Here is a 25,474-nt window from a genome sequence, read left to right as displayed (position 1 = left end):
CCATGCGCACAATCAAGGGTCAGTCACATGACATGTTATATAACATCTACTTTTATGTGGCACTTAGTTGCATTCACTGTACAGTACAGTGTAGTCAAAGTTTTTTATTTGTTCCAATGTAATCACGTCCCTTCCCAAGAAATGGCAAATTTTTATCAGTTGCACAGTTCTAGCTGAATTGCCACAAAATGGCCTGTTTCGTATAATTTTGTAAACAAGTTTCTTTACGTTCATAAAAAAAATAACGAAGCATCAAATTATTGAAAAATGACAAAAGTTACCACCTTGAGCATTCTATAGAATGGCTATGAGCACTTCATAAATTTACTTTGTTATTATTTATTTCAAAGATCATGATCTTTTTAAAAGTTATGTATAACCTACTTGAAAATATGCTGAATTGATTGGACATTCAATCTTTGTTTCTTTTCATTTTGTTCAGTGTTTGATACTTTGAAGAAGTCATCTTTGACAGAAACCGATTCATCGACTCCTCCCAAACGGGACAGTGAAACCCAGACTGACGAGTAAGTTTTGTCTTAAAAGAATCAAGTGTTGATATTGGACAGCCTTGATTGGAATAACGATTAAGATAATGATGATAATAATTGCAATAATAATATAGGATATTTATATTGCGCACATATCCACCTTGTTAGGTGCTCAAGGCGCTCCTATATTACCCGGCTAAGCTAGGCGTTCATAGCGCACACAGCTTTTTAAGGAATTACTTCCTATCGGTACCCATTTACCTCACCTGGGTTGAGTGCAGCACATTGTGAATCAGTTTCTTGCTGAAGGAAATTACGCCATGGCTGGGATTCGAACCCACGACCCTCTGATTCAAAGTCCTAAGACTAATCCACTGGGCCACAACGCTCAACAACAACAACAATATCATATTTACCCAAGGTAGCCACTTCAGTTCCAAATACTGTTCTCTCGGCCGGCCCTGATGATGAACATAGTAACGTTATTATTTATTACCTTGGCAGTAGGATGCTTTTCAATAAGGGGTACTGTTAGGGGTCATTTTTATTAAGCCATCATTTGTACTTTTTATGATCCCCCACTATACTTATGTGTATTGAACATTGTATTGATTTGTATATATTGTTGCTTTTTAAAGTGGAAATAAATTAAATTTAATTGAATAAATTAGAGCTTTGTAAGAGATACTGAGTCAAAAAGAACATTTCTTTGATTGCGCATACCAATATAATAATAATAGGCATTTATATAGCGCCATCTATCTAGAAATATTCTATTCCGAGGCGCACAAGAAAAGAAAGAATGAGAAAGTTTGGATGAGTGTCAAAGTGCCAATAACTAATACTGGAATATTAACATGTATTTCACCAAAAACTTTGCTCGCTTTCATGATATGTATCATTCTTTGATTTTAATGCCTTCCAGGAAAACATGTTAATGAATGACCATCTATTACTGTATTGCATTTGTCTACATAAACTTGTTAGTAAGACTGAATCAAAACGTTTAAATGTTGTTCAAACGCTAAAATCATAACAGTTTTGTCATTTATACAATGTATGTCACTTCGCTCAAATTTTATATTTTATATAATGTACTGTATGCGAAGAATGCCTGTCTATTATTCTCCTTTCACCCCTTCAGGTACCCCCATCCCTACCAGTATGAGCTGGATCACTTTGAACCCCACCCATCTCAGCTGGAACTGGTAGACAACCCAAGTTATGCCCCCATGGAGGCCACGCCCTTCACTCTAGTAGACAGTGTCAAGAAGCTAAAGGAGCTGAGTCAGAGTCTTAAAAATTCCAAAGAGATCGCTGTTGATTTAGAGGTAAGTATCGGTTTGAAACTGTTGACCGATAAAATAGTAGGTGATGATTTTATTAATCATTTGTTAAAGGCTAATCCATCCTTGCCAATAAAATGGTGTGTATGTGAGGTGAAAAAATAATAGAAATGTGGAACAGTAAAATTAATTAATGTGATCACTAAGACTGGAAAGTTCAAATTGGCAATCGGGTAAGTTAATTTTGACAAGTGTGAGACACATCTTTTCCATTGGCTCTGTGTTTAATTATTAGGAATTTGTGATTTTCTCAAAAGTACCTATTCCCTCACGGCAGTAGTAAAAATGTAACATGGATGTTTAAAGTCCCCCTAAAAGAAAAATAAAATTTGAAGTAGACTTACTGCCAAAATTGGTGAGTGGTCCTCTGGGAATGACAGATTTCAGTATCAGTAGTCAACAGGGTACTCAATCTTCGAGCTAAACTACTTGATGTAGACACTTTCAGCATTTATATCTGTTGCTTATTTGGTCACATGCCTTCAAAAATTTGTTATCAAGGAGGGTTTTGATATATTGCCTTTGCGCCTTTTTTTGTTATTGCATCCAATTAAGCCGGCTATTTCACATTGTTACATTGTGTGATGGTGGTATAGTGATGCAGAGATTAAAACATGTCTGACTTCTTCCTCTTGTATCCTAGCTTCAACTCAATAGCAGAGATGCAATGATATGTCAGATACACCTCACTCAACTTCACTTCAGAACAACCCCCTTATTTGAATACGTGATGATGAGCAAGAGTTATACCAAGAATTGTACAATATTGGAATGTATGTGTTTTGTGATAATATGAAGTTATTTTGTTTGTTATTTGTGCTTTGTATGTTGACAAATATGTAAAATACATGAATACGTAATTAGTATGCTTTATCTGAAGTATGACAAGGAGAATATCACTAAATGGCACATTAATTAACACCTCAATTTTGTTTCGAGTGTGAGGGAAATGAAACAGCAGTATGTTATGTCACCCTTTGTACATGTCCATACCGTTGACATTTTCCCAGTAAATGAAGACGGTTCAAGCGTTCAACTTGATGCTGGTCTCGTGTATGTAAGAGCGAAGATGATCCTAGTAGTTTTGAGAATATCAAGGTCATAAGTCCTATGTCAGATACATGTTGGTAAAGAAATTCCTGATTATAACTTCTGCCCCAAGTAATTCAAGCATGAATTCTTTTTGCATATCGGAGGCAGGGTTCAAATCCCAGTGACAGTATCGATTGTTTTCATTGAGGAACTGGTCCACATCGTTTATTATTTACTTTCATTACATTGTCTCTTCTCTGTAGCATCATTCTTACAGGTCTTATCTCGGCTTCACGTGTCTGATGCAAATATCTACAGCTGATCAAGACTATGTAGTGGACACTCTAGAGCTGCGGAGTGATCTCCAGATGCTGAATGATGCCTTTACTGATCCAAAGATTGTCAAGGTAAGTAATATGATTTCAGCAGTTCTAGGGAAAATAAGGAAATGGCAGGAATTAATTCCTTGACATGCTTGCATGCTGTAAACGGCAGCCAGGCTAAAGCCGGGGTAATAATATCAAGGCCTTTGGAAGTGCATGGAGATGTCATATTACAAGAAATATACAATATTAATGCTAGTAGTAGTAGTGGTGTTGGTGGTGTCAGCAGTGGCGGTAGTAGAGAATAGTGATTTTCAAATGCGAATAATGCATTTACTGATTCAATATTTGTCAAGGCTAGTATTGGTCTAAAGTCATTTGCTAGTTCCAATGTCAAGACCTTTGCAAGAACTTGTATTAATCTTCTGCTTTTCTGAGATGTTGTGAATGTCATATGTCAACACTCGTTGGTTTGGCTTTATGGTTATGTGGTATGGCCAGTTGCAGTCTCTATTACCACACTTCCAAACCACTGTCTAACTCTCTCATGTATCTTGAAATAACAATCCATGTTCATGTTCTATTCTTGACTCCAAAATCTTAGGTCTTCCATGGGGCTAACATGGACATTGACTGGTTACAGAGAGATCTAGGTCTGTACATCGTCAACATGTTTGACACTCATCAGGCTTCGAGATCACTAGGCTTCCCTCACCACAGTCTGGCTAGTCTACTCTCAAGGTACTGCCAGGTCGAGGCCGATAAACAGTACCAATTAGCAGACTGGAGAATAAGGTAAGATCATTGATATTGATATTTGATGGTTGATATTTCTTATTTTGTATTGTTTATACTGAAATGCATTTTTGTATTTGCCAAAAGTAATAATAATAATCATGTAAATATTTCATGTTGATTCTGATCGAAGACTACATTTGACCTTGTATGATATGAATCTTTATGAATAGTATGAACACTAATCAGTGAATGCATCTGGGTGTAGTGGTTTGACTCTATTTTTCAAACAGAGGGTTGTGGGTCTTCAAAACTGTGTTACGTTGTTGTATTGCATCCAATTAAGCCGGCTGTTTCACATTGCTACATTGTGTGATGGTGGTATAGTGATGCAGAGATTAAAACATGTCTGACTTCTTCCTCTTGTATCCTAGCTTCAGCTCATAGCAGCGGTACAATGATATGTCAGATACAAGTATACAAACAATTAAGAAGCACAATATTGTTGGATCCTAGATTTGTACATGTGTGAAAATAATTATTAAAATGTGATTATGATGATAATATTCTGTTTTTCTATTTTACATGTATTACCCTGGCTAGGCTAGTCTACCGATTCCGGTGCATACAGCTTTTTGAGGATTTACTACCTGTCAGTACCCATTTACTTCACCTGGGGGGGTGTTTCACAAAGATTTAAGTATGACTTAGAGTCGCACTTAAATGCTGAGTTGCGTACGGTATGAAAGGCTTGACCACATTGGTCAGATCGTGCCATGAGGACACGTACTACTGCGTATCTATCAATAAGATTGCGCATTGCATATCATGTACTCGTCAGCATTTAAGTGCGACTTAAGTCATACTTATCTTTATGAAACACCCCCTTGGGTTGCGTGCAGCATAATGTCGATAAATTTCTTGCCGAAGGAAAACATGCCATGGCTTGGAATCGATCCCACGTCCTTCAGATTGAAAGATGAGACTCTTATCCACTAGACCACATCACCCCCTCTATTTCCCACTGCTTTTCCTCCTTAAGGCCTATTCCAGAAGAGATGCTTCACTATGCACGAGAAGACACACATTACTTGCTGTACATCTACCACATGATGAAGAATGAACTGATAAAACGAGGCAATGATCAGAAGAATCTTCTCAGGGCTGTCATTGACCAGAGCAAGAGAATATGTATGCAGGTAAGTTATATGAAATTCTGAGAAAATGAATCGTGCGTTTTGGGGGCTCTTTTGAGCAATTTTGGGGGCAAAATCGCCGAGCCTCCGTGTAACTTTTTTTCCTTGCATCATGATATATATATCATTGAAATTTATATTTTGTATTAACCTCCTTGCGTGTGAAATAAAGTTGAAATACACATGGAATCGAAATTGAGTTGATTAAGAGTAACGGTATTGATGATGACGACGATGATGATGAAGACGGTGGTTGTGGTGGTGGTGATGATGAAGATGGATATGAATGATGATGACAATGGTGGTGGTAGTGGTTATGATGATGATCAGTGTTGTAGCAAGACCCATTTTAGTGATGGTCGCTATTTCGCACCATTGTCAAGTTTTTTTCAGCCCGAGTGGATGATCTGAAAGCCCAAAAGTGAAGGAACATCAATGTTATAACATCTGACAAAAATTAGCAAATCTTTGAAAAGGAACTAATGTTTATGAATAGAAGATTTAAATTTAAGATGTAAATTATACATATCAAACAAGATTAAAGATGGAATTGAATACAAATGCAATTCCTCTTTGCAAGGAGTTGTTTAAATACCTTTCTTTTGAAATTAGTGATGGGCGGAAGCAGTGTTTTTCATGAGTGGTTGTGGAAAGAAATCTGTGCCAGTCGGGCCCGACCACTGCCATCCATTGCAGCTATAACACTGATGATGATGATGGGATATGATTAAAAAAGAGGGCAATGAAATGAATATTCTTTCTATCAAAGCAATTGATAAGCTTTTCATTCCTCATTCCTATGCAGCGTTACATCAAGCCAATCTTCACAGACTCTTCACATGTAATAGCATTCAACAAGAATAGAAAGACCTTCAATAAAAAACAGGTAGGTGTACTCTTCAATAATTTACTTTAAAAACTACATTTGGACGTTAAGTCTTTGTCCCTTGGTTTATGGGAACCAATATTTTTAGATTCAGTGTGGAAGCAAATGCATATGTGAGACATCAGCTTTTTTTTGTTCGGTTTTGATTTTCAGCTTAACTTCAGCACATTTGAGCTTTTCCTCTACAAAAGTATGAAACTTTTTGTCAATGTTAGCTTGTTCAAGACATATGTTTGGTCATATTTATTCATAATCTTAAAATTGAAATTTTCCACCAGATGCATGCGTTCAAGAAATTGTTTGGATGGAGGGACAGCATAGCCAGGCAGGAGGATGAGAGCACAGGATACGTTCTTCCAACACACATGATGTTCCAGATAGCCGAGATACTTCCAAAGTAAGACCAGAAATATCTAAAGGTCAAGTCCATCCCAGAGAAAAAGTTGATTGGAATCAGTAGAGAAAAATCAAACAAGTATTCTACTGAAAATTTCATAAGCAATAAGAAAGTTGTGACATTTTGTGGAGGTGTTGTGTCTCAGTGGATGAGTCTGTGGACTTTGAACCATAAGGTCCGGGATTCGAATCCCACTGCAGCGCTTGTGTCCTTTGGCAAGGCCTTTATTCGCATTTGCCACTCTCCACCCAGGTGTAGTAACTGGGTACCCGATACGGAAAATATTCCTTGAAAGCTTGATTGCCCAGTAAGAGAAGCCTTGCTAAAGCCTGGGTAATAGTGTGCAGTGCTTCAAAACATTGTATTAAGCACCGTATAAATGTTGCATATTATTTGTATTATTTTGAATGTTTTCGTATTTGAACAAAACAGTTGTATGCACAAATCATTGATGCTCAAATGGAAGAATCAACAATGGGATTTTGCATTTTGGTAGATGAAATATAGAATATTCCTTTTTTTTGTGGATTTGACAATAAGACGGCATTTTCATTGAATCAGACTAGGTTGCAACAATGCCAATGTCAGATAATCAAGGAGGAATGAAGCCACGTTTTATATTATAGTGAGGAAGAAAAAAAGAAAATTCTTAGCAATTGAATTCAAAAGAAATAAAGGGTGACATAATATTTTTCCTCAGGATGCACATATAACTATTTTGTGAAATAAGTGAAACTTTCAAATGTCATACCTTATTCTACATCCAATGTTGATGAATTTTTCAGTATACTTGTTTGATTTTTCTCTTTTCATTCAAATCACATTTTCTGGGGTTGGACTAACCTTGTAAACAATAAGGCTTGGTTGTGACATAGCATTAGTGATTCTATTTGTTCCCTTTTCGTTCAAAACTAGTTATAAGTTGTGTATACCGGAGTGACGTACGTTGCATCCAATTAAGCCGGCTGTTTCACATTGCTACATTGTGTGATGGTGGTATAGTGATGCAGAGATTAAAACATGTCTGACTTCTTCCTCTTGTATCCTAGCTTCAACTCATAGCAGAGATGCAATGATATGTCAGATACATTTTTTCCCATTGCATGATCGAACTACTCAGTGACAATGTGGAGAAATCGCACATTCACTTGCATTCGCAATAGGTTTTGCATGCAAGTGGAGCTTGATGTGGGAGAGCCAATCACGTCTCTGGTACAATCATAGATGTCATCAAAGTTGAGTCAATTCAGAGACCAATGCGAGGCATATTTCGTAAAGGCATTTTAGTGCTTTTTAATTGGCGATTTTCCATCTTATTTATTTTTTTGTTCTTTTCAAATGGTCCTATGATAATCCCCAAATCATTACCTTTCCATTGATATATAATAAGGTCATATGTTCAAAATCAATATATTTCTCCTTTAAGATTACAAATATTTACACCATTTAATTAATTGTTAGCAATTTGGGCCAGATGGGAAAAGCGCATGATAATGATGAAAAAAAAAATGACATTAAGAAGGACAATAAGTAATGTGTATAAATATTTTAAAATGCACTTAACAGAGACCAAGGTGGAATCCTAGCTTGTTGTAACCCAGTTCCTCCGTTGGTGAAGCAGAACATCAATGAGATACATCACTTCATCTTAGAAGCTAGAGGTTTCCAGGCCAACAAGACAGGGAAGGTAACTCTTCAACTATTTCTTCCTATAAACCAGCCTTATACACATACATATTTCTGTGTAAGATATTAATTTACATTTGCCAAACTCCACTTGGATGAGATAAATGTTTAGCGTTGTGTCTCAGTGGATGAGTCTGTGGACTTTGAACCACAAGGTCCGGGATTCGAATCCCTGTGCAGCGCTTGTGTCCTTTGGCAAGGGATTTATTCGCATTTGTCACTCTCCACCCAGGTGTAGTAACTGGGTACCCGATCCGGAAAATATTCCTTGAAAGCTTGATTGCCCAGTAAGAGTAGCCTTGCTAAAGCCTGGATAATAGTGTGCAGTGCTTCAAAACATTGTATTAAGTAATAATTGTGAAGCGCTTTGAACAGTCGTAGATTGATAAAGCGGTATATAAATGCCAATTATTATTATAAGTCTCCGGACTTTTAAACAGAGAGTCGTGGGTTCGAGTCCCAGCCTCGATGTAAAAATTTCTTTAGCTAGAAATTGTTCCACATTATACTGCACTCGAACAAGTAAGGTGAAATAGGCAGGATTAAATCCTTGAAAATGCAATGCCGGAAACGGCACCTTTAGATAATGCCTGGGTGAATATTGTGATAATTCATGACAAATGCAATATGTTGATTTTTTTTAATGCCATAATTATTATCCTTATTTGTTTTCAGGTTAAAAAGGAGGAGGTGTTTGCTTCCAAAACCAATACCTTCTCCGCCCCTCTGATCGACCCCCTGGAGAGCCTGCTCTACTGCCCTCATGACCATAACATGCACCAAGAAGGTCAAAGGTCAACCAATGACCTCTCCGGTAAGAGTGTGAACTTTGAATATCTGAATTAAAGTGATTGGTTAACATTGGTTTGACTTTTAATAAATCTGAGCTAGAAGGTCACACTTGTCACCTGTGTCTGTGATATGTTACAAAAATGCTTTTCATTCTCAATAATGGTTGTTTTCAGGGTTTATTAGTTCTAATACATGCACTTGTACACATGTTTCATCGTGGTTTGAGAATTTTTTAAATTGGCTGCTCACAAAGTTAAACAATACCTTTAAACAGGAACATTAAAAGTATGCACACACATTCCTTTCCTTGTACATGTTTTCTAACTTTATTGAATCAATGGCAATATCTGCATACCAGCCAAGTGTTCCCATTTTTGGGAAAAGAAAATTGACTGTGGCCGCAGTGAAACATTTTTTTTTTTAGATATATGTAGGATTACAGACCGTGCAGATGTGGATCCAGGGGGGGGGGTGCCCCCCCCCCCTTTGAGAAGCAAAATTAAAAATTTGTAATGTAAAAGTGCCATTGAAACAGAGGTGAAGACAATTTTTTTCGGGTACAAAATATCCTTAATTTGTGGTTGAAAACCTTTTTTTTTGGCTTGTCAAAATTTTCCTCCGAAAAATTTGCCCCCCCCCCCCTTGAAAAATCACGGATCCGCCCCTGAGACCGTGTGTTCCTTTTTGGTAAAAAGATAATCTTCCATATGTTGAATTTATGTACTCAACATTTATCTGGTAGATTGAGGCGTGAATTACAAATTCAAGTGCTCAATTTCATTTATTTTCATATTTTATATACCAATGATTGATTTCATTAACAAAATGTTAGTGCTCAGCTGAAAATTGTTCAAAAGCTTTGTTTAAGATTCAGCATTATTAAGGATGGCATGGAGCAATATAGGCCTGTTTGCAGAGCACTTTAAGATGAGCAAGAAGGGAGATAAGGATGTGGGGGGGGGGGGGGGGACAGTTAAAATTTCTAGCTATTCTATCTACTAAAATAGTATAATATAGTATAGTATAGTAATGGTGTATTGGCAGTATATACACACTTGCCAGCCAGTGGCTGAAATATACATGTTTACAAAATGTGAGAACATAGAAAGACATTTTACAAGAGTACATAATTAAAGAAAAGCAATCATTCAATATATAATAGATTAAATTACATCAAGATTTTCATTATGATGGATCTAATTACATAAAGGAGTTCTGAGTGTAAGTGAAATTATAAATCGCATTGAGTCAAATATTGCAGAGATAGACAGAAGAATGCAAAATGGAATCAAATGGTAAAGCAAAAGAAAATCATATTCAGGAGGTCAGCAAAAATATGATTATAGATCGGGTATTGGGAGATTCATTACTGATTAATGAGTAAACAACATAAATTTGTAATCATCTCATTAATGTTGCATTGCATCAAATAAATAAAAGAAATTAATGGAATGATAGATTCAAAGGAAATGCATAAATGACCATTTAGTTATTACAAACGTAAATATGTATGTAGGTTTCTAATAGAACAAAGGAAAGCAGACTCTAAAAATTACAGGTAATTAGAAAGAAAGAGATCGGCAAGAAAGTGCATATTTGATTATTAAGAAATTTGCATAAAAAAGAGAAAAAGTGCTACAAAATATGAAGTCATATCATTCAAGGATTTCCTTTTCAAAGCACATGACTGTGACCTTTACCAACACTTTATTATAAGCCACAGTGTTTACATGGTGTGACTTAGTGACATGAAACGTTATCCGGGAAACAAAAACCTTTCATAATATGTTTGTTTTTATTCCCTGCTGGATTAATGCTCCATGAATGAGGCATCAGTTTTGGTTGGTATACATACTTCTTTTATTTCAGTAGGGATTAAGAGGTATTTTCCCTTTAGTAGACAGATATCTATCATTTCCTTGATTGAAACAATTATGAATCTGACTTGAAATTGTCAATCGAATGAACAAAGACGTTCAATGAGTTAAATAATCACTTAAGATTTCTTTTAAACTAATTTTCACACCCTTCATGCATTCCAATTTACTTCTAAGTTTATTTTAGCTCATGTACGGGGGAATGAGCACTTATTCAAACATTTTGTTGTATGCCGTTTTTCCAGATTTCAACCTTGTGGACAGTAGAATGCATTAAACATTTTGGGCCTGTTGATGTTTTGATGATTTCCATTGTTTTAATTTCCGTAATGACAATTTGTTGCACTGTGTATTGTCCATTGGCTGTTATTTGAGGACAGTGGAAAAAAACCCTGAATTGTACATGTATTAGAGTAATTGCATAGGTGGCAAAATCATTTTCTGAAAAAAGATTCTCCGAATTCATGTAGATCACTCTTTCTTGGCAAAATAAGATTTCACTTGTGTCTAACATAGAGCTTTTTCTGAGCTGTCATTAAAAAAAATGAGATTTAAAGTGCATTTCAGTACATTTATAGACAACCTTTAACACAGATCCAGATATATTATCATAATAAACCATTTAAATATATAAACAGGTCTTGTGTTTCCGAATCATTAGTTTGTGAAACAATTAGCTCTCGTCTGGTATCAAATAAAAGGTATAATATTTCTTAAATTGTCTAATCAGGGCTCTGTAACACAAAGATTAGCGATCAATCGCTAGATGAACTGACCAATCAAGATCAATGTTACAGGCGCATTTGGTTCAAAATACTGACCAGGGACCAATCAGTGATGTTCTTTCATATTTGCAATCCATCGTAAACATTTGTGTTACGGGGCCCTTGTCTTGCTTGTGTTTGCAAAACAATTAACTCTCGTCTGGTATCGAATAAATAATATTTCATATTAACTTGTCTAATCTGATAATTGTTCCTGAAAGAACCAGACAAAGAAATTAATAATGAAATAGGATCATGTTATCAATCAATATTTGGTAGTCTGCAGGGCTCAGACCTTTGGTTTTCACAATTCAGATAGTGCATAATGCAGAGTCTGAAGTAGTAAGACTAAATTCACTACATGCATGTACTGTGGCTGCCTCTACCACAGGCAGAGAATTAAGGGACTAGTCTTTACTCTAGACACGGTATAATCTGTTTAAGTGTCAAATTTGAGTCTGTGCTCGCAGACTACAATATTGAGATGCTGAAGGAAGGAAGTGGGTATACATATTTCTAGTGGTCTGGGATTTTCAGGGTCCAGTTTCACAAATACTTGTTTTAATGTGATATCTATTACAAATTTACCATCAGCCACTCGGATTGAAGGATTTCAGTAGCTTTTAACAGGTAATGCAAGTTTGTTATGATAACAACTTTTCATGAAACCGGCCACAGGATATCATTGAAGACTCATAACTGAAACTATTAATATCTATGATTTGAAGTAGATATAATTACTTTTATAAGTGGCATTTAATGTCACTTGCCAAGCAGTGCTCACAAAGTTTAGTGTACTTTTTATAGGGACTCGTGATGGGTTAGTGGGTCAACTTCAATGACTTCATTCAAAGAACATATAAAGCAAGAGAGAACTGATCTCACTACGTGTGGTCTGTCTTAAAAAAAGTACCTTTGGAGATAACTATTCATAATATAAATAATAATTTAGCCCATGTGCTTAATTTTACAGAAAATTATTTTCCTGATATTGCATTGCAATTTTTCCACATTTTTTAAAGACTTCTCCACAAAAAGTATTTTATGTGGCCTATTTTTATTTTATTACGATTTGAACAATTTACCTCTTATGACCAAAAATGCTAATCAAATTTGACAAAGCAATATTATTCATTGAAGGTGAGACCAAAAAAAATTTTGAGGGGAAAATGCATGTTTTGCTACTTGGTAATGTGAGTATTGTGGTATAAATAGATGTGAAGCAGTGACTAATGCCTAGGTCACATAGCCCGGCCGATGAGGTTCCGATGAGCCAGCGATGCGATTTTAGCCGGACACCGGCCGGACTCCCGTGGTCACCGGCCGGCGTTTGGGGCTAAAAACCGCATCGGTGGCAGCTCGGCGAAATTTAACTTCGGAGTTAAAAATTCGACGGGCTCTCACCGAGCTCCCTCATCGCAGCCCCATCCTTACCACATCGGAATACGCATCGGCCGGTGTACGACCGAGTATCGGCCGGTGTCCCGTGCCAGTTTATGTTTATTGCCATATTTATTGTGTATGTGGTAACATCCAAGGTATGAAAACTAAAGTTCTGTCGTTGTCTTTATATTGTTTTTATCTTTTTAACATCTTAGAGCAATAAACTGAGAACTCAAAAGGTAAAACAAAGTTAATTTAGAAGGAAAGAAAATGTCATTTAGAAGGTTTTATAGAACACACCATAAAAATTGGTTAATTTTAACAAAGTTGCATAGATCAAAAGTTAAACAGTACTCAAGTAAAAATTAATATTTCGTAAGACTTTATCTGATATGTAAACAATGGAGATCCTTCCTCATTATGAAAAAACACATACTTTTTAAAAGGTGAAAACATATTAATGGGCAATCATTTGAAGCCTATTACAAAATTACAAAGCTAATCATATTGGTTGATACAAGTGTTTTTCTTTATGAAAGGTTAGTTTTTAAAGGTGAAAGAAAAGATACAATGGCGATTATTCTTTGATTAAAAATAATTCAATCACAATGAATGTGTTGCTGTTGTATTATTTACACACATCTCATCTTATTCATACTGGTGTATTTTAATATTGATTTATTCTTTCAAACAGGTTTGATTTCTTTTGGCATTTATTACTAGTGTTCAAATTAAAAAGAGCAAAGGCAATGTTTTAAGATTACCCAATAACAGATTTATTTGCAAACAACATACTGAATAATGGAAAGTATAACACATCAAAAATGCGTTAAGTCCTGAGAAGAATAATGGAATGTCTGTGGCTGCATCCGGTATACTGTAACAATATTAGACACAAGTTACTGCTGGTTTATTGCCACATCTTGCCATGGCACACTCCCGGCAGGACTGCAAAAGTAATTCTTGAGGTATGCGCGCAGTTCTTTGCCTGGTCGGGTCAATCTTGGCCCGTGCCCTGCTGCTTGCACATCTTCGAGCACGGCTTGGTCTCGCCATGCACCCGCGATGATCTGACCCTGCTCATCTTCCCGGTCGAGGTCAGCATTCTGAAGGTTGGGGTAACGAGTCCTCATGAGGTTGTGAAGGGTCATGCAGGCCTTGACGATCTTGGTAACTTTCGACGGTCTCAATCCCAGGGTTGTTAGCAGACATCTGAAGCGATTGGCGAATATACCAAACGCGTTTTCAACCACACGGCGTGCCCTGGAACACCGGTAGTTGTAGATCCGCTCGTCCCGTTTCAGGTGCCGATGAGGGTAAGGCTTCATCATGTATGGCCGTAGGGGGAAGGCGTCGTCTCCGACCATGTAGTAGGGTGTGTCCTGGTCGTCATTTGGTAGGGGATCCGGCTGGGGTAGTCCGATCGTTCCCTCACGCAGACCTGGCTCCAGTCGCGACCGGTTAAAGATGCCGGCGTCGGAATACGACCCTGGTGACCCCACATCCGCCCAGATGAACTTGTAGTCAGAGTTTACCACTGCAAGCATGACGATGGAAAAGAAGCCTTTGTAGTTGTAGTAAAGTGAGCCGCTCTTGGGGGGCTTCTTGATGGCGACATGTTTCCCATCGATCGCGCCACAACAGTGGGGAAAGTTCCATCTGTCTCCGAATCCCTCGGCTACCGGGCGCCACTCATCTTCTGTCTGGGGAGTGGCCCACATCTCGTCCTCGTATTCGTCGTAGATGGCCTGACAGACCTCGGGGACGAACAGAGAGATGGTGTTGTGTGGGACACGAAACGCGAACGCCAGATCATGATAGCTGCTTCCGGTCGCCAAGAACCTCAAGGTGATCGCCAGCTTCAGCCCAGGATCCAAGGGGGTTCGATGCCTGCAACAGAAGAGGGTGAAATATGAATAAAATCAAACTAGAATAAATATGGATGGAAGACATTTCAGCACAATTTGACAGTAGGTTCATAAAGTGTAAACTTACGTTGTGGTCTTGGCAATGCGGGGGCCAACTCGGTCAAGCAACTCATAGAACATCTGTGGCACCATGCGGAGGTAGGATTTGAAGTCGGCAGCGTGCTCGGCCTCGAGTTCCCTCATGAGCGTCTCATACTGGCCGAAACGAGGTCTGCGTAGGATCCACTCGCGCACCCACCAACGTCTTATTCTTCTGCCGGCCCTCTTTCGCTCCCTCTCGGCTTCTTCGAGCAGTGCTGCCAGGACCAAGTTGTACTGGAACCTCGCCTGAGCTAGCTCGTGTTCTAACAACGCCATTCGTAGTCTTCTCGGTGCAGCCATAGTGATGAACTGACCATTCCAGGTAGGGTGGACATATATATACAGGTATGGAATAGCTGACCATCGGCCCCCAAGTCCGAGGTACACCGGCCGAACATCGGCCGGGCAGTGTTCGAAGCCCGTTAACAACCCGGCCGGTGATCGCACGGTGTCCTTTAACCTGCTCGGGTACCGGCCGTATACCGGCCGTATATGTCCGGCCGATGGTCGGCCGGACATCGGCCGGTAGTTGCTGCCACATCGGCCGAAAAAAATCTCCACTTTTGAGACAGACTCCGGACGGTCATCGGCCGGTGTTTGGTCGGTCGCCTGTAGATTTCCGGACGGAGCCCGGTCACGTCACCGAGCTATGCCACCGATGAGGGGAGCTCGGCGACACCTCAAAAATCCACCGAGCTCCACCGATGCCGGACACCGGCCGGGCTATGTGACCTAGGCTTACGTGTGTTAGTCAAGGGGGGGGCTTTATTACAAAACTACACTGCTTGCAAAGTTGCATTATGGGATGAGCACTGTGCCTGATTTGAGTAGTTTGGGAATTGAGGTAGTGCTATACAAGAATGCTAGTTCATGTTTGCTTTAATCTCTCAATATTCATTAAAAAGGAAACTGAATATCTAAAATTTCCCTTTTTAATAATATGGAGAGGGATTTTACCAATGCCTTTGACTGCACCCAGCTAAAGATTTTGAGGGTCACTGATGAAGGGTGTCCCCATTGCATCCAATTAAGCCGGCTATTTCACATTGCTACATTGTGTGATGGTGGTATAGTGATGCAGAGATTAAAACATGTCTGACTTCTTCCTCTTGTATCCTAGCTTCAACTCATAGCAGAGATGCAATGATATGTCAGATACATCATTAAGTCATTAACATCATTAAAGGACAAGTCCACCCCAACAAAAACTTGATTTGAATAAAAAGAGAAAAATTCAACAAGCATTGACACTGAAAATTTCATCAAAATCGGATGTAAAATAAGAAAGTTATGGCATTTTTAAGTTTTGCTTATTTTCAACAAAATAGTTATATGAACGAGCCAGTTACATCCAAATGAGAGAGTTGATGACATCACTCACTCACTATTTCTTTTGTATTTTATTATATGAAATATGAAATATTTTTATTTTCTCATCATTGTCATGTGAAATGAAGTTTCATTCCTCCCTGAGCACGTGGAATTCCATTATTTTAACATTTTGTGCTTCAGGCAAGGAGGTCCTAATCGTCAAATTCGTAAAAATTGAAATATTGTATAATTCAAACAATAAAAAACAAAAGAAATAGTGAGTGAGTGACATCATCGACTCTCTCATTTGGATGTAACTGGCTCGTTCATATAACTATTTTGTTGAAAATAAGCGAAACTTTGAAATGTCATAACTTTCTTATTTTACATCCGATTTTGATGAAACTTTCAGCATTGTGCTTGTCTGATTTTTCTCTATTGATTCAAATCAACATTTTTCTGAGGTGGACTTGACCTTTAAATAGCATAGTAACTGGCACCGATCTGACTTGCAAGAAGTTGAATGACATACTGTACCTTGAGGGCAACATTCAAACAAAGTTTTTACTTTGGTTTGTATGTGGGTATCATAGCCAGGGTCCAGTTGCAGAATGTGTTGCGATCGATTGTAACTGAAAAATCAATTGCAACTTGACGTAAACCAATGTAACATGCATATATATGAGGGACTTGTCTTAGATTTCTTCAGTTGGGTATTATAATAAACGTTACTCTTTTTGGAACAGGCCCCAGATGAATTTCCGATTGTCGCTCATGAAGTCATTTTTCATGCTGTTGCGTGCCTGGAAGGAAGCAATCATGATTTTTTTATCAGGTTTCATATTTTGAGATAGTCTTTATAGAACGATGGAGAAATGTTTGCATTTTCTTCTGTTACCTTTCCCGAAGCTCTTTTTGATGTTATGATGTTGAGCCAGCGACAGAACTGGCAGGCACTTGCAGTCCATACTTCTTCCTGGTAGAAGAACCCCTCCTCGTTCAACCTTCCTTTGTGCATAAACTTATTGGAGTTCACGCTCTTCTGGCATGAACTTGATGGACCCATTTTCGTTCCTGACAGAAAACATAAAAGATAAAATGCTATTAACTGGGAAGCCATTCCAGTTCTTGTAATAAAATGACAGATTACTGTAATTCAACCATAAATCTTGCTCAATGTGGAATTAGTCATTAAGGAGAATTTATGCTGTGGCTAGTTTGAAATGTATATGTTTTGTGATTGCGCATATATGCGTTGCTTTGCCAGGCAAATGACAACACTACTGTATGTGATTGATGAGATCTTTGTGATTTCTCAGTGAGTTCTTGCATGATTATTTCAATATCCGCATGGGTGCAGTGTTCTGTGTTTTCAAAGGGAAACACAATTTGTAAACTTGCATGTTTGATCTTGTGCCATGTCCTGATTCAGTATATCAAGTAAAAATATTAGGGAATTAGAAAAAAAGGGGAAAATACTCAATATAATGATGTCACCGATCTGTGGTCATTGACCTTTATTGGCATGAGAGTTTTTTCACAAAGTTTATTTCCCTGTTGTACTTTGATAAAGGTCTTTGACCATATCATAAGTGAAACTACTTGCCAGTGAAGTCTCTTTTCCTGTTTGTTTTATAAATAAAGTGGACACTTATTTTCCTCTTCCCTGTATATGAAAGGATGTCAATAGACGTCTACAAGTGTTTATATTGCCAGACATCATCTGTCAGCATCTATGTTGAAACATAAATGCAACGTGTGGCAACGCCGTAGAAATTAGTTCAGAGTTACAGTATCCAATAAAATGACCACTGAGGTGTTTATATGTATGAAAAAAAATTGTGCCAGTGATTATGGTAGAAAGTGTGTAATTTGTAATTTGCTGAGAAATTAACATAACAAGTGGGTTTAGGGTGGCATTTTTTTTAGCTTGGATTTCATGATTTCACAAAGTTAGGTTTCAAGTTTGGTTTATTTAATTTCTCAACTTAATATTACAACATAGGAAATGATTACACAGATATGAAATGATAACCATTTAAATAATGATACAAGTGAATATACATTGAAAGCAATATACCTACCTATACAAGAGAAATAAGTGTTTATGATAAACACACTAAAGAATGTGGTAATCACATTAATTGATGATAATATATACAAAATATATATGAAGATTAAAAAGTAGAATACGTTATTGATAGATTTCCATACAGTTGAGATTGATTGGATCAATCTCAACTCTTTGTAAGGCGGGACCTTGTCTTACAAAGACTTCCAATTGATCCAATCAACCACGACTATGGAAAGCCAGCATCTAAAATGCAGTTTGTTTGGAATATTTTCTAGATATGATGTATATTCATGCTTTTACAATTTTTCTTGAAAATGCAGTGTGCTCCCATTTGCTTACAGAGGACATGGTGCATATTTCATTGACGGATTTCCCCACCATTGGGGTTGATCATATCAATAGACAGGGGGCCCATTGCAGAAAGAGTTGCAATCAATCGCAACTCCAAAAATCATGCGCAACTTTATTTTCAACCAATCAACAGCACGCATTTGGGACTTGCGATTGATTTTTTGACTTGCGTTTGATTTTTTGACTTGCGTTTCAACGCAACTCTTTCTGCAACAGGTCCCAGTTCGTAGTTACTTCATGGGCAATTTTGGTCAAATGACTTTTTATTTCTTTCATTATGATAGGCAGATTTCAAAGCAAAATATTACGTAAGCTTGCCTTACATAGCAGGATGAAGAAATTGAATAGACCAGGTGACTAGAATAGCACACCAATGAACACTTTATGAAGGTATTTGTTGCATTCCTTCTTTGAATGCAGATCATAGCACGTTGCACAATGTACTTGGCAAACTGCGAAATACCAGTCGTTCGTGGACGCATTGTTGTTTTTTGTGGATGTAAATGAAAACCACAATTCAAAAGAATATATGAATAATCAAGACATGAAAGTTGGCGCTTATCTCATTAGATTTTAAACCACCATGTCACTTTAGTACAAATGACCTTCCTCTGATCATGCGCAGAAAGGAACTACGAACTGGCTTATTGTAGCTCCTTGTATTAGATGGAGCCCTGATCATCCGAGTCTCTCAACAGGAAAATGAAATATTGTGATATTTTGTCGTCAAGTGTAATCTGCCTCTAAATCGTAATTACTCTTGTGCTCAATTCTTCAGGATCATCAGCTACAAGTGCCTCATCATCCAGTCTTTTTGGTGGCGCCACGCCCACCCAGCCAAAGGTATCGGTTGCCACGCCCATCATCACAATCTTTGACACGCCCTCCAGTGACACTCAACAGCTGGATGCAAAGAGGAGCGAAGCACAGAAGAAGGTGCAGCGGTTAAAGGCCTTGTTTGCCAATCCATTTGAAATGGTAAGTTTTTTTTCAAGTTTTAACTTGAAGTTCATGCTGGCAAAATAATATGAAAAGAGCACAAAAAATATTTCTGTGAAGGTTTGAGAAAAAATCTATTGAAAGATTTTAAAAGTTATTTAAATTATTATTTTCTTTGATTTTGATGTCATATGCGCACAGCTCCCCATGCATTGTGAATTTGAAAAAAGATTAATAAAATTTCATTTTCTCAAAAAATTGAAAATGGGTTTTATTGAACCTTTAGTACATATCAACAGATAACTTTTTTCACATTCACTCTTGAAAGAAGAAAATGTGTAATAAACTATTTGAAAATTGAAATTTATGTATTTTTATTATGTAACATGGGGCAGCTGCTCGTATATGATGTACAAACAAATAAAAAAAGTTTTTATAATGGATTTTCCTCAAACCTTCACCATTATTTGTTTTTCTTTCTTTGTTTTTTCTGTTATTTTTACAGCAAACTTTTTGTCAGGGTGAACTTCCTGTTTAAGTAGAAATGTTGGAGTATCTGGCTCCCTCTTGAGGTGTTGTGGGATGATGATATGAATGTCAGAGCTTCTAATTTACTGGTTATTAATGTTTCATAATTTGTTCATTGATGATTACATGTATACCGATGGCAGTGATGATTTTGGTAATAATGTTGGTGATACTCTAGTGATGATGATGGTGATGATGATGATGGTGATGGTGATGGTGGTGATGGTGGTGGTGGTGATGATGATGATAGTGGTGGTGTTTGAGGTGATGGTGTTGATGACAATGATAATGATTCTGATAGTATTGGTGGTGGTGATGATGGTGATTGTGATGATGTTGATGATGACGATGGTGATGATGGTGGTGGTGGTGATGGTGGTGGTGGTGATGGTGATGGTGGTGGTGGTGGTGATGATGATGATGATGATAGTGGTGGTGTTTGAGGTGATGGTGATGATGACAATGATAATGATTCTGATAGTATTGTTGGTGGTGGTAATGATGGTGATTGTGATGATGTTGATGATGACGATGGTGATGATGGTGGTGGTGGTGATGGTGGTGGTGGTGGTGGTGATGATGATGATGATAGTGGTGGTGTTTGAGGTGATGGTGTTGATGACAATGATAATGATTCTGATAGTATTGTTGGTGGTGGTAATGATGGTGATTGTGATGATGATGATGACGATGGTGGTGGTGGTGGTGGTCATGGTGGTGGTTGTGAGATTCATTTTGAAAATCACATACAGCATTTGAAGTATGTTTTTTTTTCCCCTCCAGTTTAGTACAATTTCACAAATTTGCAAAATCATTAAATGCGTGAAATATTTTGAAGGTTGTTTATGTCATTGGTGATTTTTTTTCAAAGAAATCAAATGAAAATCCTACGAAAGACACAAAATGTGCTAGCCATGGGGTTAAATCAATAATGCCTACATGACAATTCTGTCAAGCAAAACAATCCAGTTATAAACCAAGACCGTTGCTTGATGTGATGAAACATACATTTGCGGTTGCATGGAGTGGAGACCTCCCGGAGAGTGGGAAAAAGAGGAACAAAGGCAAGGAATAGATAACTACACCTGCCAGCCAAAGGTGAAGCAACCTAAATTTCCCCTTCAGTGAAAGACACATGAAGGGATCGGACAACCATTAAATGCCAAATAGCAGGTCACTCTGTGACTCTATGCCCTCATTGTGAACGCTCGATCTGTTAAACGTGTCGCGAAAGATGAAGACCTTAGCCTGTCCATGTGAGCTTGATCTGCGATGAAATCTAATTTTCCTGTATCATGCTGAGAAGGGAGAGCACATTTTGACCCGTTTCCTGCTATGGCTATCCATACATGTTCATTACACCTTAGGATTGATATTGTCATTCTTGATCAATGTGGAAGGGGGATTTTGGGATTGTCTTGAATCATATGGATTTTGGTGCTTATTGGATCGGACGAAGAGAGAGGAAATGAGAGAGAGAGAGCAATGGGGGATGTAATACAATGAAATGTATAAAAGATTATCTTTTTTTTTCTTCAGATAAAACAAAAGATAAACTATCCATCCAGGTCCATAGAGCATGTTACATAGATTGAAAAGAGTTCTGATAACCAATATAAATTTTTTTTTAGTCAAGTTCACACCTAGTTACCAAGTTTTAACAATTTCAATATATTTGAATAAAAGAGCACTGTCAATTGAATAACAAGGCATTAATTGACAGTGCATTGGCACCATGGCCGGGATCAAACCCTTAGACATTCAAATGTCTTGTCCTGTGCCTTAGACCATTCGGAAACAGCGCCTCCACAACCACTTGGCCACGGCGCCTCGCCACCACCACTCGGCAGTGCCTCCACAACCACTCGGCCACGGCGCCCCCACAACCACTTGGCCACGGCGTCTCCCAACCACCACTCGGCCTTGGTGCCTCCCCACCACCACTCGGCCATGGTGCCTCGCCACCACCACTCGGCAATGGCACCTCCCCACCACCACTCGGCCATGGCGCCTCCCCACCACCACTTGGCAACAGCTCCTCCACAACCACTCGGCCGCGGCGCCTCCACAACCACTCGGCCACGGCGCCCCCACAACCACTTGGCCACGGTGTCTCCCCACCACCACTCGGCCTTGGTGCCTCCCCACCACCACTCAGCCACGGCGCCTCCCAACCACCACGCCTCCACACCACCACTCGGCCATGGCGCCTCCCCACCACCACTTTTGTCATTCTTGCAAATGTGTGCTATTGCTTTTTTGTGTGTCTTATTTGACTGAGAATGATGTTTTCAAGGTTGGCTCTAACAGTTCAATCATTGGCTGAAAGTCTTCTACATTCATTTAGTAGTAAGTGATGTCAAAACAGAGAATATGGAAATAACATGTACACACAATTTAATGTGTATGATGTGGTCTGTTTTCTAATTTTTTCTGCATTTATCATTTCATATCACATAAATCGCTCTACGTGAAATGGTTTAAGGTGAGCAGTTGTGAGTGATCACTCTCACTCCCTTTAAAACTGAGTCCCGAATTAGTGATTGCTAAATTCTGGGCTTTGAAAATGAATCCAGGAACAACAAAATTTATGTCAAATTGAGATTTTGTTGCTTTTCTTTATGTTTTGTTTTGTTTATTTATATATTTATTTGTTCATTTATATATATATATATATATTTTTTTTTGAGGGGGGGGGGTTAGTTGAATCAAACCTTATATACAATAGATTAACAATTTAATGATTTTAGTTTTAGAAATATGAGTATGAACATTACTTAGTGTGTTCTCTTCGATGGCAGAAGTTAATGCTGAAAGATAAATGTTAGACAAGGTACATGTACATGTATGCATACTTTCAAATTGGCATCTGTGTTGTCTTCCACGACAGAAGGAATTAAGCAACACTGGAATGATTTTTTTTTTCTGGCAAATGTGGAAAATATGTCATTGTTTTATGTGGAAATATATAGAGTTACTTGCTTTTAAAATGGTAATTTTTTTCAGAAATAAGGAGCTACATGTGACTCCACATAGCATCATGTATGTGTAGAGCACGTATAGAAAATATACCAAAGCAAGAAAAAATCAATTGTGAATAAAAGAAAAATCAGATTTGCTTCCTTTTGTCGAAGGAGAGTATAAGATATCATGCCCGTTTATTTATAGGAAATGCCTCTTTTGTCACTTGCTTTCTCCTTCCTTTGTGACGAGGTTTTATTAGAGGTTGATACATTATTGAGACACTGGCTAATAATGTTGCCAGGATCGTCTTAATATTGCACCAAGCTTGATTGTATCCCTAATTGCTCAGGCCGCCAGATGCTATCCGAAGGAAGTCTTACGTGTAAGAACATCTGCATTCAAGCCAGATAAATTGAGCTTTAACGCTGGATGATGATGGATATTAAAGAGACATCCATTGTCTCAGTATTTTGCTTTCTCCTTCATTCCAATCAGTCCCTTACCCCCCAGCCGCCCCCCACTGGGCGCACCAATATCAAGGGAGAGAGGCGCATGAGTAACACCCTACCAATGATCAATCCCCCAGCAGGGGTGCTTTGTGTTACCCTCTCCTCTCGTGTCTCGCTCCTGTCTTTGACAGAGCGTGGTACGGCGGATTAATATCGCCAAATTGGATGAAACGGGCTTGTTCCTTTCTTGTGAATTACATGTAGTAACAAGGAGTGGACAAATATTTCATCAATGAAGTCGGCTTCAATAGCCTCAGAACAGATTGTTGGAATTGTAAAAAGTGTTTGATGAGCATGTTCGGGGTTGGTAACATTAAGGTGATGTTGGTGTGGTTGATGAAGAGATCAAACCGTAGAATTTGCATGTTTTTTTGTGGGGAGAGTACCTGCTTTGTTAAAATAACCATTGTTGTAATTGATGAGAGTGATTGTGTGGTGTGTGTTAAAGCAAGCTACTAGCTAGCTGTTTATTTCATTTGAAATGTCTTACTCTCTTTGCATTTTACAACCATCCCCACCCCACCCCCACCATCAGAATTGCATGAGTGCCACCCTTAGTTTTCTACTTTTTATCCTTGTTTCTGAGGTAGCATTTCATGATTTCATCTAAGTGCTCATTCCTTTGAAAAACATATGAAAATTGAAATATTCAAAATATGTAATTACAGAGGAATATTTATACAATAGTCAAAAGAATTTATATTTTATAAAAATTTTTATAAAAATTATAATTTGTGTGCAGTTTTGCTGGCAATTTGGCTGCAATAGGGGCAAGATCACCTTGCACCGTTTTAATATGCTGGTCTGCACACATGTAATGCCCATGTTTTACTTTGTGTTCGCAACCTTGCCCTTCTCGGTATATTTCCTGTTTGGGTATGTGGGTCCATTCTCACATGGATTTTTATAAATGAAAACACTAAGGCCCATATTCTGAAGTCAGGCTTAGCTTAGACCATGGCCTAACGCCGTGCAAAAATTATGGGAAGCCAAAAGTGTCAAGTTGTATGTTTCCTAGGTTTACTGTTCTCTTTCCTGATTCGATGGTGAATCTACTCATCGTTTATACTTCATAGACAATTATGAACGATTTGAGAACCAAATGAGCTGAAATACGTTATCTCTACCATTCGTGATTTATGTAACAATTAGCTGTCCATATTTAAACAACAACTTTAAACCCGAGTTTAAGTTGAACCCGACTTCAGAATATAGGCCTAAGAGTCTATAGCTAATTTACATTTAATTTGGATATGAAAGGACATAAATTTCCATGCCATCGGATAAACCCATAAACGATTAACTCATAGATATGAGATAGTCACTCACAATTGTCTTCTGATTGATCCCCTTGTAATGTTTTGCGTGTACGCAAAAAGCGCAATACGTGGTCGGTTTTTGCTCACAGTGTGAATGACCCCCAAGGGGTGAATATGGGCCATTATGTTCCGTCTACATCTTTCGATTCACTGGAAAAACGGCAGGTGACTTTGCCTGCTCCCGTATTCACACCCTCGCCTAATTGCGTTTTTTTACAAAGCATCGCATTCAAGATATCCACCCTTATTATTCATCTCTTAATGTTTTATTTTTTACCAACCTGTGAGAGACGCACCATCGAATTGATCGAGAATGGAATGGGAGAGGGGACGTTCCTGTTTTTGACGTGTTGAGGTGATAACGCCAAAGAATGGGGACAACGTGTATGGTTATATTGGTGTCGTTAATCTATTTCTGAAGATATGAAGGTAGTACATGAATGCTGTGCGATGAGAAAACTAATGATTCTCTTGTCACGCTCTCATTGACCCAATTTTAATGATTTAACGTATCGGATTCTGATGTTGTGCTATTAGAAAGTTTTAAATATACAGGTATACA

The 25,474-nt window shown here is 38.1% G+C and overlaps 2 protein-coding genes across 4 annotated transcripts in view; one reads left to right on the top strand and one right to left on the bottom strand.

Moving 5' to 3' along the window:
* LOC121427632 (exosome component 10-like) overlaps positions 1 to 25,474 on the top strand; it is a 73,949-nt gene that overhangs the window by 27,798 nt on the left and 20,677 nt on the right. For all 3 annotated transcript variants that reach the window (XM_041624134.1, XM_041624138.1, XM_041624137.1), the window contains exons 6-15: positions 443 to 527; positions 1,636 to 1,822; positions 3,133 to 3,276; positions 3,797 to 3,987; positions 4,970 to 5,126; positions 5,929 to 6,009; positions 6,288 to 6,406; positions 7,973 to 8,093; positions 8,768 to 8,906; positions 19,432 to 19,631. In XM_041624134.1, the coding sequence (XP_041480068.1) occupies positions 443 to 527; positions 1,636 to 1,822; positions 3,133 to 3,276; positions 3,797 to 3,987; positions 4,970 to 5,126; positions 5,929 to 6,009; positions 6,288 to 6,406; positions 7,973 to 8,093; positions 8,768 to 8,906; positions 19,432 to 19,631 (1,424 nt within the window). The remainder of the gene's footprint in view (positions 1 to 442; positions 528 to 1,635; positions 1,823 to 3,132; positions 3,277 to 3,796; positions 3,988 to 4,969; positions 5,127 to 5,928; positions 6,010 to 6,287; positions 6,407 to 7,972; positions 8,094 to 8,767; positions 8,907 to 19,431; positions 19,632 to 25,474) is intronic.
* On the bottom strand, positions 12,758 to 15,395 carry LOC121427633 (putative nuclease HARBI1). The gene is made up of 2 exons (XM_041624139.1): positions 14,904 to 15,395; positions 12,758 to 14,798 (listed from the first exon to the last, which is right to left on the bottom strand). Exons 1-2 carry the CDS (start codon positions 15,215 to 15,217, stop codon positions 13,808 to 13,810), a joined length of 1,305 nt encoding a protein of 434 aa, XP_041480073.1. The 5' UTR covers positions 15,218 to 15,395; the 3' UTR covers positions 12,758 to 13,807.

Source organism: Lytechinus variegatus, chromosome 14 (genome assembly GCF_018143015.1).
Source record: "Lytechinus variegatus isolate NC3 chromosome 14, Lvar_3.0, whole genome shotgun sequence".
NCBI lineage: Eukaryota > Metazoa > Echinodermata > Echinoidea > Temnopleuroida > Toxopneustidae > Lytechinus > Lytechinus variegatus.
Note: the sequence above shows the minus strand (reverse complement) of the source record. Positions and strands in the feature narration are given on the sequence as shown.

Excerpts from the sequence above, each read along its gene's own strand:
- LOC121427633 (XM_041624139.1), bottom strand. The coding sequence starts at position 15,217 with ATGGCTGCACCGAGAAGACTACGAATGGCGTTGTTAGAACACGAGCTA. Across the intron at positions 14,799-14,903 it reads CGCATTGCCAAGACCACAAC|GCATCGAACCCCCTTGGATC; the intron begins GTAAGTTTACAC and ends CTTCTGTTGCAG.